The sequence below is a fragment of the Sabethes cyaneus genome, chromosome 3 (assembly GCF_943734655.1).
Source record: "Sabethes cyaneus chromosome 3, idSabCyanKW18_F2, whole genome shotgun sequence".
Taxonomy (NCBI): Eukaryota; Metazoa; Arthropoda; class Insecta; order Diptera; family Culicidae; genus Sabethes; species Sabethes cyaneus.
In genome coordinates this window covers 22328671-22344582 of record NC_071355.1, presented here as the reverse complement: position 1 = coordinate 22344582, position 15912 = coordinate 22328671, and the positions used below count along the sequence as shown (strand labels likewise).

The following is a 15912-nucleotide window of genomic DNA, read 5'->3' as shown; positions in this document are numbered from 1 at the left end:
TAATGGACGCTAGGCATAATAGACGATGGGCATAATGGACGTTAGGCATAATGGGCGGAAGGTGTAATATATGGCAGACATAATGGACGTTGGGTAATCCTCCGTTAGCTTGCAAGAAGTCAAATCGACTCGAATCAAAACAGCATTGCATATAGGGTGAGTCGGATTACCTACGAATGGGTGAAACACAAATGGATGAAATAACAAATGGCACAGTAAATCTAATGACCAACACACGAATGGTGGCATCAGGAATAGCCGAATGTCATATAAAGTATTCGTGGCTTTTGACCAGCTCAAATGTTGGATATACTGTCCTTACTCGCTACCGCTTGTTCGGACTCAACTAAGGGATAGCCCCTACTAGTCAGTAGACCTAGGAAAATCCTTGTTAAATAATTATGCGGAGGATGCGGGGGGTTTTGTAAATTATGGCTAACGTCGCGCACCCGTGACGACTTATTCTGCATGCTGTTCAGCATCGCTATAGGAAGAGGCTCAAAGGACAAACGCGCACCTCCCACGGACGGTAACCGTTGACGGTTACGGACTAGAAGTGGTAGATGAATTCGTGTATTTGGGATCGCCGGTGACCGCAGACAACAACACAGATCCAGCGGTGCATCCAAGTAGGAAATCGAGTCTAGTTCGCCCTTCGTAAAACATTACAATCAAGAAGCATGACCGGTACAAAACTCTCACTAGACTGGTAGTTCCTTACGGTCTTGAACCAGTGACGCTACACACGGAGGACACACATGTGTTCGAGTGGAAGGTGCAGCGGACGATAATTGACGGAGTACAAAATGAAAGCGGGGACTGGCGGAAGTGTATGAATCGCGAGGATGCTGACTCTGAGACGCCTAAGGAGCTTAGGCTTGAAATGGCACGAACCACTCTGGCTCTATGCTGAAGATGACGACTGCATTTATTAAGGGTTTTTAAAAAAGGAATTCCTGCTAATTTATTAGTATCGTACACGACCTGCGTTTCTGGGATGTTCTTTAGATAAACAAACATAAACGTTTCGCTTAGCAATATCGTATAATTGGATAAGTGTATAAGTGATAAAGAAAGGTGTCGTTCAGTGATGCTGTCAAACGTCAGCCCATCGATATATCGAATATCCCTTTGGCTCTAATGTTCACGAACGCTTGAATCGAAATCAACGTGATGTTATCTGCATCGTACAAACGCCAATCGACCCGATACTCGCCAGCCGGAAGAAACGACGGTAGGAGATTCATCCTCGCCTCGTAATTGGTGATATTGTAGCGACCCTTTAGTAAAAAGAGAATAACTCGTAATTCACCTTCCACATAACGTAACATTACACCCGGAATTGATCGTACATAATACGGGCATCGCTCAATCCAGTTCACCTGCGACGTGACGGCGTGAATCACATAGTCTGCCATTCGGTTGTTTCCCTTGCCCCAGTCCTTTTCAAAATACTCGCACATTTCAAAATCCGTCTGGATCAGTAACGGTTGCCATCGGGTATACTTGTAGTTTAGCGTAAATGCCAAGTTGATAACATTCTGCGGCTTAAGGAAAGTGAAGTCACAGTTCATCAGGGTTGGCTTACCCCTCTGCAGCTTAACGTTGCATACGTGAAGCAGGGTAAGTTTGTACGGTTGGTCCACGCACAGGAGTTTCACCACCTGTACTTGGTAGGGACGTGTAGAATTCCACGAAGAAAAATCTGATGGAATATTGCTCGATCGATTAGCAGAAAATGTGGCCGGAAGCACGCTGACGAGCAACCACGCCAGAGCTACTCTATGGCGAAACATTTTCGCAGTACTGTTGTTTCGAATGGCTGCTCACTTGGGATGAGGTGAAAAAAGTTCTGGTTTATGTTCGCAATTATTCGCTAACCGCATTACTGATTCATTAAATATTATCTACAATCTAGCCATTACGATGGCACTAATCTCCTCTGCGGGAGGTGATAAGTACTGAGCGCTTTGTAGAAATTTTGCACAGGCCATTTTTGCAATAATTTCCGATCCTTTCGTCCAATTCTTTAAATTTACCGTTGAAACGTGATTTACAAAGAGGTCCTTTAATTAGATCCCAAAATCATTTATTGGGATCAAGTTCTGCAGGACTAACTGGGCGGTTTTGTTTTTGCTGAGCTGGCCTAATAGGTGTATAGCCTAATTTTAAATTACTCTTAATGACCGATGCGTGTGTCGCCATTCGCCAAATGACACGGGGATATTTTGCAGCACATCATCTCTGCAGTTGCAGTCGTCGTTCAGAATAGCAGTATTCGCACGGAATGTTCGGCTCACTGGTCGTGGTGGTTTCCCTGTTACTGATGCTTTGGTCAACGTTTCCCGCTGCCGCTCAGAAGGGCAGCAAAGCACTCCAATAGATTTTTCTCTATGGAACACCACTCGTCCCTACCAAGTGCGGGTTATAAAACTTTTGTGCGTGGAACAACCGTACAAATTCGCCCTGGTTCATGTGTGCAACGTTAAGATGCAGAAGGTTCGCTGCAAAAAGAATGCTGCGTCAACGATTCCGTCAGCGTTATTCTGACAATTTTCCCATCGGTTTACTGTCAACAGCAGTAGAACAGTAGAACAGCAGATTCCTGAGCAATTAATTGAGACTAAGTCGGATGAGGGTAAACCACAAGAAGATCTTGATACGCTCAGTACTGAAATTACTGTAGATGAATTAGTTCACAACGCTCCTACTGTTACCCAAAATACAGAAATGTCGGCAAGTAACAGCTTTTCTGAAGCGCTAAAAGTTGATGAAGACTTAAGGGAAAATGTTCACAAATGTTTGTTCGGATTTACCTTGAGGAAAATGCACCACGTTTCCTTAGCAGCTTCAAAAGCAGCTTAAACTGCAATCAATATTTATTTTAATAATTTGGATATTAAATCAAATTTGTTTCACTTACAATTAATAGTTTTTTCCCTACAACCTCGTACTACAAAACGGTTGGCGAGTTTTCCGAAACGCTTTTTAATCTAAACATAGTTAAATTTTTTTTCTTCTTTAGCTTTAGATATTCACATTAATAATATATTGTATTAATATACCTTTGCTTTGGATGGCGGCTTAACGGCGCGCACCCTTTATGTAATAGATTCTACGAGCGAAACAGTTTAATTCAATCGAAGATAGCCACTTGCACTTTAACCTGAAATTTGCACATTCTTTTTTATTTAACTAGCCTAAGAGATAGTTAGATGAATAATTTACCGCACAGATACGTAATCAATACCGTTATTATTTTGCGGACGAACTTCGATAAAGTTATTTGCTTCACTAGTATTTTAATTTAGGAATAAATGATACCTAATCGGAGAACAAATGAATCTAAACTTTTCAACAGATCTTTTGTTTATACTTTCGTTATGCTACACTAAAGGCTGTCAGCTTATCAAATCATCACTATCTGCTGGATCGGCGCTCTTCGCTAAGGGCATGTATACCGGTTTTCAGCACACCCCAGCCCGTAACTTCGGTTCCGGTCCATCACCGGAAGTGCCGGATTTACCAGAAATCTCGATAACCGCTAAATTAGCCACAGCTCTCTTGAAAACACCTTTAGCCGTTCGAACTTCTACCTGCCGTATTCTGCCATCGCCGCTCAAACAAACTTGTTCGACGATTCCCCGGATCCACTGCTTCCGGTGTTTTCCATCGACGATAAATACCAAATCTCCTACCTCCATTTGTTTTCGGTCTTCGATCCACTTTGGTCGTTTATTCAACGTTGGCAAGTACTCTTTAACCCAGCGCTCCCACATCTTATCAGCCAAATGCTGCGATTGCTTATACGCGTTCCGCAGAGCCTCTGCGAAGTCCGTAGAACCGTCCACGACCAGGTCCGCCCCCTTTACAGCACCACGAAGGAAATGATTTGGTGTAATTGCCTCGGATTTTTCCGAGTCCTGAGGCAGATAAACCAAAGGACGAGAATTGATCATGTCTTTTGCTTCAGACAACGATGTCAGTAGGACCTCGTCCGTCAACTTTCGACCGTCTTCCAGCGTCCGCAATATCTCCTTCACCGATCGCACCATGCGTTCCCAAATACCGCCCATGTGCGGGGTACCTGGGGGAATAAAGTTCCACTTCATCGTTGGACTGGTAACGGTTTCTGCGCATTCATATTCGACTCGTTGCATTTTCTCCCATTCATTTTTCGCTCCTTTGAAATTTGTGCCATTATCGGAGAAAATTTCATCCGGCACTCCCCTGTCGGTCATGAACCGCCGGATCGCCATTTGGCACGATTGCGTTGTCAAACTGTGCACTACTTCAAGGTGGACTGCGCGCACCACTAAACAGGTGAAAAGCGCCACCCATCTTTTTTCACATCGCCGACCTACGGATACTTCCACGGGTCCCAGGTAGTCCACGCCTACCGAACTGAACGGGCGAAGTCGTGGCGTCACGCGTTGTACAGGCAGAGGCGCCATCATAGGTACTTGTGGTTGACAACGGTTAACTCGACACCACATACAACATTTCGCTACCTTCGCTATCGCCGACCTCAGCTTGGGGATGTGGAATCGCTGGCGCAGTTCATTGAACACTGTCTCTCGATTACCATGGCCGAGCTTTTCATGGTAAAAGAGAATCAGTTTATCGGTCACCGCGTGATTTTTAGGCAGTATAACGGGGTGTTTAACGTCGAAAGAAGCACAGTCCGCATACTGCAATCTACCACCAACGCGCATAACATTTTCAGTGTCAAGAATTGGACACAGCTTGTAGACGGGGCTGGTTTTAACAATTCGATCAGGAGTTTGTTCCGGTTTTCTGTCCCGGTTTCTTTCGAGCGTCCTCACTTCCTCCGGGAATACATCGTGTTGAGCCTGCCTCCATAAGATAGTTTCTGCCGCATGTAACTCGTCCTGCTGAAGAGGTTGCTGATAGAACTGTGGCTTAGCTTTGAGCAGACGTTCCTGGGCCGGAGACGCCATGGACACTACAATTGGTTGACCCGCCTTCTTCCTACGACAGTTTGCAATAAATCTGAGCACACTAGCCGTGATTCGAAGAAGTCGAACCCAACGATACGTTGAATCGACGTTGACCACGGAAAACGAATGAACTGTATCGTGATATAGTAAACAGGCACGCATTTCTTCCTCGGTATCGACATCCGGTAACGTTCTGATCGGCCATCGAGTCTCGGGCTCCAACAAAAAATCTGGTCCCTTGAACCAGGGACTATTTGATTCTAACGGCGGTCCCTGTCCCCACTTTGTCAATACATCGGCAATGTTTAATTTCGTTGGGACCCAGCGCCAGTCGGAGACGTTCGTATTTTCCCGTATTTCACCAATACGAAACGCCACAAACTGTTTGAATTTGAATTGGTCGGAGCGGATCCAACTAAGTACCGTCTGTGAATCTGTCCAGAGAAACTGTTTGCCAATAGGAAGAGAGTGGTTGGCTTTGACGGTACACGACAGTCGGGAACCTAAAACTGCCGCCATTAACTCGAGCCGTGGAACCGACTGTCGTTTCAACGGAGCGACTTTATTACGAGACATTATCAGACGACACGTTACCCTTTCATTCACTACGACCCTCAGGTAGGCAACGCAACCATACGCCTGCTCGCTTGCATCCATAAAAATGTGCAGTTGAAGAGAGTCGATATTGGAGGAATGATGATCGCCCAGATAGCATCGTGGAATACGAACGTTCTCTACTTGCGACAAAAGACTAGTCCAGCGTTCCCATTTTTGTAGCGATTCAGCATCCACTTCTTCATCCCAACTACAACCTGCACGCCAAAGATCCTGGATGAGCATTTTCCCGTGGATGGTAAATGGAGCAAGAAGCCCCAGCGGATCAAAAAAACCCATCACGCAACTTAGCACCAGTCGTTTAGTTGGTCGTTCACTGCCATCAAAATATGGTTTAAGATGGGGACGATGGTCAGTAGCGAAAGAGAAATTATCTTGCCGTGGGTTCCATATAATTCCAAGAACCCGTTCATTTTCTGTAGACTTGTCGACGTTAAAATGGATAGCTGGAGCCTGATCATTTTCACCTAAGGAACGGAGCACTTCCGCAGAGTTCGAGACCCAATTTCTAATCTCAAAGCCTGCTTTCGAATGTATATATTTTACCTCTTTTGCTCGACGTACTGCATCTTCAATCGTATCTACACTATCAAAATAGTCGTCAACGTAGTGTTTGTTGATGATTGCTGACGCTGCCTCCGGATATTCTGCTGAGAACTCTGATGCATTAAGATTTTTGACGTATTGGGCCGAACATGGAGAACTGGTCGACCCAAACGTGGCAACATCCATGATGTACACACTCGGTTCATCCTGTGGGTTTTTCCTAAACAGAAATCGTTGTGATTGCTTGTCAGCCTCGCGTATTTTCAGCTGGTGATACATCTCGCGTATATCTGCCCCGAACGCTATGCGACGCTCACGGAAAAGACTGATTACTGATGTTAACGGTGTCAGCATGTCAGGCCCTTTGAGTAGCTGGCTGTTGAGGGACACCCCGTTCACCGTAGCTGCGGCATCCCACACGAGACGTATACTTCCAGGCTTCTTCGGTTTTACAACTGCGTTGAGTGGAAGATACCACCGCTTCCGATGATCGGTTTCCGCTAATTCTTTCGACGTCGCCAGGTGAGCGTATCCCTTCTGCAGATATCCGTCTATTTGTTGTCGAAACTTCTCATAAAGCTCCGGACACTTTACCAAGCGCTGTTCTAACTGCCTTAGCCTTCGACGGGCCATCGGAAGACTATCAGGAAACACAGGATCATCGGTACGCCACAATAAACCGGTCTCAAATCGATCACCAATTCGTACTGTAGTGCGCTGTAGAATTTCCCTGGCTCTCTTCTCATCTTTCGTTTCTTGAATTACAGCCGCCATAGGTTCCTCCAGCCTATATTGGGTTTTTAACAGATTGTATATATCCTCGTTGCTCACTTCACCATGGTGCCCAATGGTGTTTTCACTACTTGTTCCGTTGGGCAATGGACCGTAAACAGACCACCCCAACTTCGACCGAACAGCTATTGGCTCTCCTACATCCCGAATCCTAGCTTCTATTGGAGCAATTGCATGTAGGTTGTTCAGACCGATGAGCAAGCCAGGATGACTGTCAGTATACGATGCGATAGGCAGGTCGCAGAGATGGTTATATTTAGTAGTCACTTCGTCGACGTTGAGTGCCTGTTTTGGCAGCAGAAGTTTTGCGACGGTTTGTACAGATTTGAGCAATATTTTCCCATTCATTCCCGGAGCGGAGGTCCACAGGTTCAGCTTTCTAGAATCAGGTTCAGTTCTCGTGACATCAGCAGTCCATTTTATAGTCAACGGTTGCTTGACTCCTTCAGCACCTAGTTGGTCAGTTATCGAGCGCTCTACCAGGGTGATAGAGGCACCTTCGTCGAGAAACGCTAGCGTTTTTACGCTCTTTTCTCCGCAATGCAGAGTCACTGGAATGATTCGAAATAAAATTGATCCCGACGATCGTATATGTGTATTGATGACAACTTCGTTATTAGCTGAGTGTAGCAGCGGATGATGGCGCTGTCGGCATTCCCCAACGTTGCATTTTATTTTAAATTTACATGGAGCGTTACCATGTTCGTTAAGGCAAATTTTGCACAGCTTGCATCTTTCGACAATCTTCATGCGATCGGCGAAGGCTAGTGCTTTAAAGTCTTGACAGAATCTAAGACGGTGATCCGTTCTTTTGCAGACTTTACACGGTTTTGCGCTAGATATCTGGTTATTCGTCGGATTTTCAGCGTAACTATGGTTGAACACCGCTCCCCTTTCCTTGGACCTTTCTTTTCTGGCACCCCTATATTTGTTACTGGATGCTGGCACATACTCGACGGCTACGTTGGCTTCACACGCTTCTAGCACGATTTTGGCTAGAAAATCCGAAAACGTTCTTAACGTTTGAATTTTTCGTTTGTTGCGGAAACGCACCCACTCTCGCTTGTCTCTAGCCGGCAGCTTGTCCACCAAATCCTGAATTAGAAGCGGATTAATTAAATGTTGGTTCAGCCCTGCTGCTTCCAGGTGGTCACATAACTGTTCCACCGCATTCCCGAATGGGATAAATGTTTCTAGCTTTTCAGCTTTTGGGGACTCCAATCTTTTCACCTTCTCGAGATGACAATGCAACAGCTGCTCCGGACGGCCATAGAGTAAACGCAATTTGCTAATTACTTTTGGCACCGACTTAGGCAACAACAGTTGTCCACGAACGCTTTCCAAGGCAGAGCCTTTCAGGCTCTCCTGCAAGCGGACTAAATTTTCCACGTCGTTGAACCCACAAGCTTTGGTAGAGGCCTCGTAGCTGCCAATGAACAAAGGCCACTCTTCAGGCTTTCCCGTAAAAATGGGAAGTTTTTTCGTGATTCCGCTACGCGCAGACAACTGAGCTTTGGTCGGCCTAGTAGGATTTAACCCCAGCCCGTTTGAGGCTAACTTCTTCTTCCGCAATTTTGAACTTTCTTCCGACGATTTCAACTCTTCGTCGCTTTCCGAATCGGGTGTCGAATTAACGCTTTCGACCTCTTCATCATCGCTATCATCGTCGCTGCTTTCTCCAGTGGAACCGTACTCATCCTCCGAACTTTCTGATTCCGCGATTTCACGTCGTTTTCTTACGCCAGCTGTTTGTCGCTTTTCCGATACATTGTGTACTGTGACTCTCGGATTGCGCAACGGTGTAGTGGTATTTTCCTTCTCCAATGCTGACATGCTCTTATCGACATTCGGTTCATTCTGCGCCTTTTTATTTTGATGACGCGCGTCAGCATTGCTCGCAACGTCTATCATTGCATTTTTATACGTATCCCGCATCTTTTGCATACGATCAGCATGAGCTTGCTGGTCTCGCAGCGCCTTTTCCAATAATTCCTTCTCCTGCAGCATTTCCTTGTCTCTCAACTCGTTTTCCATTTGCAGTTGCTTTTCCTTCAGGGTTCGGTCCATTTGCATCCGCTTTTCCCTCAGTACTCGCTCCATCTCTATTTCCTTTTCTTTCGTCTTTTGCTCCTTCTCCAACGCTTTTAGTTTTTTATCCAGAGTGGAAATCGGTTGACGGTCGGACTTGGTGCTAGACTTGTCCGATTGTTCATCAGGTACGGGCAATTTCTTCGGCTTGGCTCCTTTGCTGGCATCGTCTGCCTTTTTGAGGTACTCTTCACCTGTCTTTTTGCAGGTCTCAGACGGACAAAACCATTTCTCTTGGTGTTGAAGTGATTCCTCAGTTTCGCGTACACACCGATAATGAAACCACATATCACAGTTGTCGCAGGCAACCATGCCTTCGTCGATTTCCGACGTATTCCCACAGCTACTGCACGGGGTTAACGTAAAGTTTCCAGCTCTCACCATCGTTAGAGGTTAGGTACAAATCCGACTATTAATTTTTAAGTTTGTTCGGATTTACCTTGAGGAAAATGCACCACGTTTCCTTAGCAGCTTCAAAAGCAGCTTAAACTGCAATCAATATTTATTTTAATAATTTGGATATTAAATCAAATTTGTTTCACTTACAATTAATAGTTTTTTCCCTACAACCTCGTACTACAAAACGGTTGGCGAGTTTTCCGAAACGCTTTTTAATCTAAACATAGTTAAATTTTTTTTCTTCTTTAGCTTTAGATATTCACATTAATAATATATTGTATTAATATACCTTTGCTTTGGATGGCGGCTTAACGGCGCGCACCCTTTATGTAATAGATTCTACGAGCGAAACAGTTTAATTCAATCGAAGATAGCCACTTGCACTTTAACCTGAAATTTGCACATTCTTTTTTATTTAACTAGCCTAAGAGATAGTTAGATGAATAATTTACCGCACAGATACGTAATCAATACCGTTATTATTTTGCGGACGAACTTCGATAAAGTTATTTGCTTCACTAGTATTTTAATTTAGGAATAAATGATACCTAATCGGAGAACAAATGAATCTAAACTTTTCAACAGATCTTTTGTTTATACTTTCGTTATGCTACACTAAAGGCTGTCAGCTTATCAAATCATCACTATCTGCTGGATCGGCGCTCTTCGCTAAGGGCATGTATACCGGTTTTCAGCACAACAGTAGAGATGAACATTTCGAATGCTTGGAATTTCTAGAAAGTTCTACCGAAGGAACAGCAGCAATGTTGGAAACAGAACAGCTGATTAGTCCAGTGCTCATGTCTAGTAATGGCTCGTTTAATACAACACATGTCATCGATAATGATTTAGACGACGTAGCTTTGCACGATCAATCAATCAAAGAACCAACTGATAATCCTGAAGAAACTCCAGCAGAATCTGCAAACACATCAGTTGCACCTGAGATAGAAGATGATCTGACGGAAACTAAACCTCCAGATATGACCGACATCGATCTCGATGATGAGGAAAACGCCGCCGAACCCACCAATTGCACCTTCACGGAGAACGACCGTGACAATGAGTCGATTATAGTGGATTCCAGAAACACCGATGGTTGCGAAGTTGGAATCATCCCCGCTGCCAGCATCGCCCAAAACTCCAAAATCCAAGATAGCCATGAGCGAGGAAAAATTTTCACCTGACAAACCAGACGATCAACATCAATCCAGCGTCCCACAAGTGATTGAAATATTTGACAGTCCAATTCCTACAGCCCTTCAAACGCAAACCGTCGAGGAAATTGCTGGAGGTAGCACCACCAGCACCCGAAACGCTACGGAAATGCCACCAAAGCTGACTGCTGCGGAGTAGAATAGTCGTAAACGGTCTCTGTCCGCTAGTGATGCTGAAATCTCCAAAAAGAAAGTGACATTCCACAGCCCGGCCAACAGTACCATTCTGGTAGATACCATCGACGAGCGGTTGAAGAAAAGTGGCAACATTATGGGCAGTAATCAACGCAAACGTTCACTGTCGGAGCATAGAGATTTGGCAGCCAGTGATAGTGTGAAACCGGCAAAGGTCACAAAACTGCCCAACTTTAAATCAATCCATCGGCAACAGTTCAAACGCATGGAACTGTGCACAAAGAGGGACAGTCTGTCTGCTAATTGACGATTGTATGAACAAATTTTCATCAGGTAAGTGTTGCTGCGCAAATTGTCTTCAAGTTGCAGAGTTCTGAGCAGTTCATTGGATTATGCGTCTAAAAGACAATCCTATTTCATTAGAAAGTTCTCTGTTCAATTGGCTTTCCTAAGATGTAGCCTGATGAACAGACTGTATTTCTCCAGTTAATTCGTTTATGGGCTGGCGCACTGCAATTCCTTGGACACCGTGTACCCGCCTCCCGATCTCGCTCCGTCTAGTCTAACTATCTACAGTGGATTTTTCATTTCCGGCATCTGAACTGCATGCTTGACAGACCGTGTTCACCTTCTGTGTACATCGTCAGCCTGTTTAGGATAATCCTCTCCAGGAGTTCTTCTGCATGTATCCAGCAGACATGTCGGTCTATGTGATGTTGGATGTCCTGCAGGCTTTCCTGGCTGAAGACTGACAGACCTTCAACATTATCCGCCTCTTTTAAACTATACGACGTTGGCGGCCACATCGTAGGGTCGTTCTTCGGGAAAAATTCATCCACAATAGCCTTCAGCTTATCCGAGCACAGCTCCCTAGTTGGCACATGACCTTTGATCTTTGCCATCACGATGCGGTGCGGTTCTTACCCAGCAACTCCTACCCCTACTTCCTCGTGGTACCAGCCGGGATACAAGCAACCTCGGTGGAGTTCGGGTAATCAACCCCGGTGGAAACCAAGGTCATGTGCTGACAGGAGAGGAGGGCTCCTTCGAGCTACGTTGGCCCTCCGGCGATACTGTGGGGTTGGTTGCGGGCATTGCAAGCCTGAACCACTAAAAAAATCAAAGCAATGGACTCCGTAAGTAATAAAAATAATTCTAATCGGAACAATCGGCAAAGACCCAGGCGACCAAAACGGACTAACGATGGGAAATTAGGAACATGGAACTGTCGGTCTCTAAATTTCCTCGGAAGTATCCACTTGTTTTCTAAAGAAGTGAAGAGCCGCAAGTTCGATATCGTAGTGCTGCAGGAGGTATGCTGGAAAGAAACGATGGTACGTACGTTGAGAGATGGTCATACCATCTACCAGAGCTGCAGCAATACACACGAGCTGTGTACAGCTTTTATAGTGATGGGCGAGATGCAGAAGCGGGTGATCGGGTGGTGGCCGATCAACCCCCGAATGTGCAGATTAAGAATCAAGGGCCGATTCTTCAATATAAGCATAATTAACCTGCACAGCCTTCACCTCGGAAGTACCGATGATGACAAAGACGAATTCTACGCGCATTTGGAGCGTCAATACGACCGCTGCCCAAGACATGATGTCAAAATTATCATCGGGGACTGTAATGTTCAGGTTGGTCAGGAGGAGGAATTCAAACCGGTGATTGGACGGTTCAGCGCTCACCCGCAAACGAACGAAAACGGCCTGAGACTTGTCGACTTCGCCGCCTCCAAGAACATGGCCATACGTAGTACCTTCTTCCAGCATAACCTCTACTATCGGTACACCTGGAAATCACACAGCAAATCGACTACGTTCTGATAGATGGTTGACACTTTTCAGACATTATCGACGTCAGAATCTAAATCCGGGCGCTAACATCGATTTGGATCACTACCTAGTGAAAGAAGAACCGAAGTAGAAGCAATCGGAAGTCGCCGAAAGCTAGGCGTTATCTCGAAACCGCGCTTCTGGAAGAGGGTGAGCTGGATAAAGCCCCTCTTGAAGACTGTTGGAATGCCGTGAAAACAGCGTAGCAGAGAACATCCTAGGCCGTGTGACACCGAATCGATGTAACAAATGGTTTGACGAGGAATGCCAGCAGATATTGGCTGAGAAGAACGTAGCGCGAGTACAAATGCCGCGGAGAGCCACCCGTCAGAATGTGGAGCGATACAAACAGAAGCTTCGTGCCGCGAGCCGAAATGTTCAGAGATAAAGATGGAGGTATCTTGACGAACGACCGTGTGGTGATCGAAAGGTGGAAGCAGTACTACGATGAGCCCCTGAATGGTGTGCAGGCGGAAGCCCATGATAGCGGAGGAAGTGCTGACCACATTGGTGCAGCAAGCGACGAAGATGTGCCACCCCCATCGATAAGGGAAGTTAAAGAAGCCATCCAGCGGCTGAAGAACAACAAAGCAGCGGGAAAGAATGGCATTGGAGCGGAGCTTATTAAAATGGGCCCGGACATGTTGGCCGGCTGTTTGCATCAAGTGATTGACTGAAGTTTTTGGAGCGTCTTAGTAGAATACGAAACCTGGAAATTAAATAAAAAAAGTTTTACCCAATTTAATTCTACTATGTATATTTTATTCTTGACAGATTTGTATTTCGCCTACGACTTGCAGGCTTCCTCAGTGTCTGTTTTCGAACAGTCTGTCTGTCTGTATCTGTCAAGAATGAAATGTACTTAGCAGAATTAAATTGGATAAATTTTCTTTTTATTTATTTTATTTATCTCGGGTGGATTGTCGGACCCATTCGAATTTCGCAGGGGACTTCGACAAAAAGATGGTCTTTCCTGCCTGCTATTCAACATTGCGCTTGAAGGTGTTATAAGGCGAGCGGCGATCGAAATGCGGGGCACGATTTTCAATAAATCCAGTCAATTTATCTGCTTTGCTGACGACGTGGATGCTGTCGGCAGAACATTTGAGGCGGTGGAAGATCAGTACACCAGACTAAAACGCAAAGCAGAGAAAATTGGATTGAAGATAAATACATCTAAAACGAAGTAGGTATATGCTGGCGGGCGGGACCGAGCGCGACAGGGCCCGCTTGCGCAGTACCGTGTTAATCGACGGGGATGAGTTCGAGATAGTCGATGAGTTCGTATCGTATACCTTGGCTCACTGGCAACAGAGGACAACAATACCAGTCGTGAGATTAAAAGGCGTATTATCAGCGGAAGTCGGGCCCGCTACAGCCTCCTAGTTGGCCTCGAGGTAGGACGCTGGTCTAATAAACCAGTCGTCGTATGTTCGAATCTCGGCTGGGAGAGGCTGTTAGAGTCAATAGGATCGTAGCACTGACCCCGCACTGTCCTGTATTCTAACAGCTGGTTGCGAAGTCTGTCGTATAAAAAACAGAAGGTCAAATTTCGATAACGGAATTAGCACCCAGGCTTTTTCGGGCCCGCTACGGACTCCACCAACACTTGCGGTCGACCAATTTGAGCCCCATACAAAGTGCACACTGTACAAAACGCTAATTAGACCGGTTGTCCCATACGGGCACGAAACGTGGACACTGCTAGAAGAGGACCTACGAGCACACGGAGTTTTCGAAAGACGGGTGCTAAGAATCATCTTTGACGGAGAGCAAGAGAACGGTGTATGGAGGCGATGAATGAAACACGAGCTCGCGCGTCCTACGGCGAACCAAGTCCAGGTGGAGCGAGATCTGGCGAGCACTGGGTGCCCGTGGAACTGGAGACAGTTGCCATGGACCGTAACAGATGAAGAAATTATACTGCGCAGGCCTTGTCGTAAGACGTTAGGCCAATTAAGTAAATAAGTAAGGCACCTGCCGTGTACCCCGCTACCGGCAATCGGACAAAAAATTCTATCCAAAATTCTCCTGAACTTTTTTTTTGCTGCTGTTTGCTTTCCAAATGAGGATATAATGAGCTTTTCGACGGTTCAAACATTGTTTTAACGATAATTATCTCACACGAATTGATCACTAGGTATTAGGTATTAAAAATTGCAGTGCTAAAAAAAAATCGCAACAGATTTTATACGATACTCACCGGTCGGTGTTGGTGGTAAGTCGCGCATCGCCATGTCCGCCTTTGCTGGGAACTTGACGAATCAAGAAATGATACGTTCTACACTACGTAGGCAAAGAAAGTGCTTAATCGATGCTCTGGAATTCCTGTTCCGATACATCACACGAATCCATTTTTCACTATGCAAATTTGACTTACTACAACGGACGGACGTCGAACACGTGTGTTCACGGGTTGCTAGGATCAACAAACGTGGTTACTATGGTTATAAGACTAATTGCTATGTTGGCAATTAGAAGATTCCTGAAGGGCAGGAGTGACTAAAGGTGCGCAAAAAGTATTTTAGGTATGTCTCGTTTACAATATGTAATATGAAAAAAAAAATGAAGTGGACAGTTCTTTCACAGTAATGATAGAACATCCGCGAACCGCGAAACATCCGTTTCTTCTACTGGATCACCGCCGTTTGTTTTATTACCTGCGTTAATCATTCAAAATATCATCTCGTAAATCTCGCAAACTGAATTTGAACGTTTGTAAACTGCTGCATGTTCCATCAATGTTATAAGCAAATTTTCTCATTTATTTTTTTTTTCATCGTTTCCAACGAAACTTGAGTATTTCGAATTTCGTTTTGTGTGCAGTGATTGGATTAGGTTTTCATTTTCGTTTCCTAACTGATATTGTTTTTAGCTAGCTGTTTTGTAAACAGAAGTACTACAGGAGAATAACTGGTCCATTTTGTGAGTGTTTTTTCCGCTGTTGTTCTGTTTTTTTCACCGAGTGTGCCGAGTGATTTGTTTTTCTCTATGAGTTTAGTTTGTATGTATGTTAGTACGTGTTAAACACGATTTAACAGGTTTTGGAATCGTATTTTATTGGTTAAGTATAAAATTTTGTTTAAAGCAATGAATATGTTATGCCAATTATCGTAAGCCAACTAGCGATAAAACACCTGCTTCTGGTTGATAATAGCACGGCTATTCCTGCGTGTCACGGAATTTCATCAGAAGCTCAAACCGTTTGTTGGTTCGGACACCTTTCAGGATCTGACTTTCCTTGTGTCGGCTTTGCTCGCTGACACGACGCGTTCCATCGGGGATGCCGTTGCTGCTATTCGAGCTGCCGCCTGAGGGTCA

At 45.1% G+C, this 15912-nt stretch overlaps 1 protein-coding gene across 1 annotated transcript; it reads right to left on the bottom strand.

The window, feature by feature from the left end:
• Positions 1-1103: 1103 nt before the first annotated feature.
• Positions 1104-9386, bottom strand: LOC128739377 (uncharacterized). Its single transcript, XM_053834860.1, has 2 exons — positions 3477-9386; positions 1104-1664 (listed from the first exon to the last, which is right to left on the bottom strand). The coding sequence occupies exons 1-2, from the start codon at positions 9384-9386 to the stop codon at positions 1104-1106; spliced, it is 6471 nt and encodes a 2156-aa protein (XP_053690835.1).
• Positions 9387-15912: the final 6526 nt, after the last annotated feature.

Excerpts from the sequence above, each read along its gene's own strand:
- LOC128739377 (XM_053834860.1), bottom strand. The coding sequence starts at position 9,386 with ATGGTGAGAGCTGGAAACTTTACGTTAACCCCGTGCAGTAGCTGTGGG. Across the intron at positions 1,665-3,476 it reads AACCGAAGTTACGGGCTGGG|GTGGTGAAACTCCTGTGCGT; the intron begins GTGTGCTGAAAA and ends TACCAAGTACAG.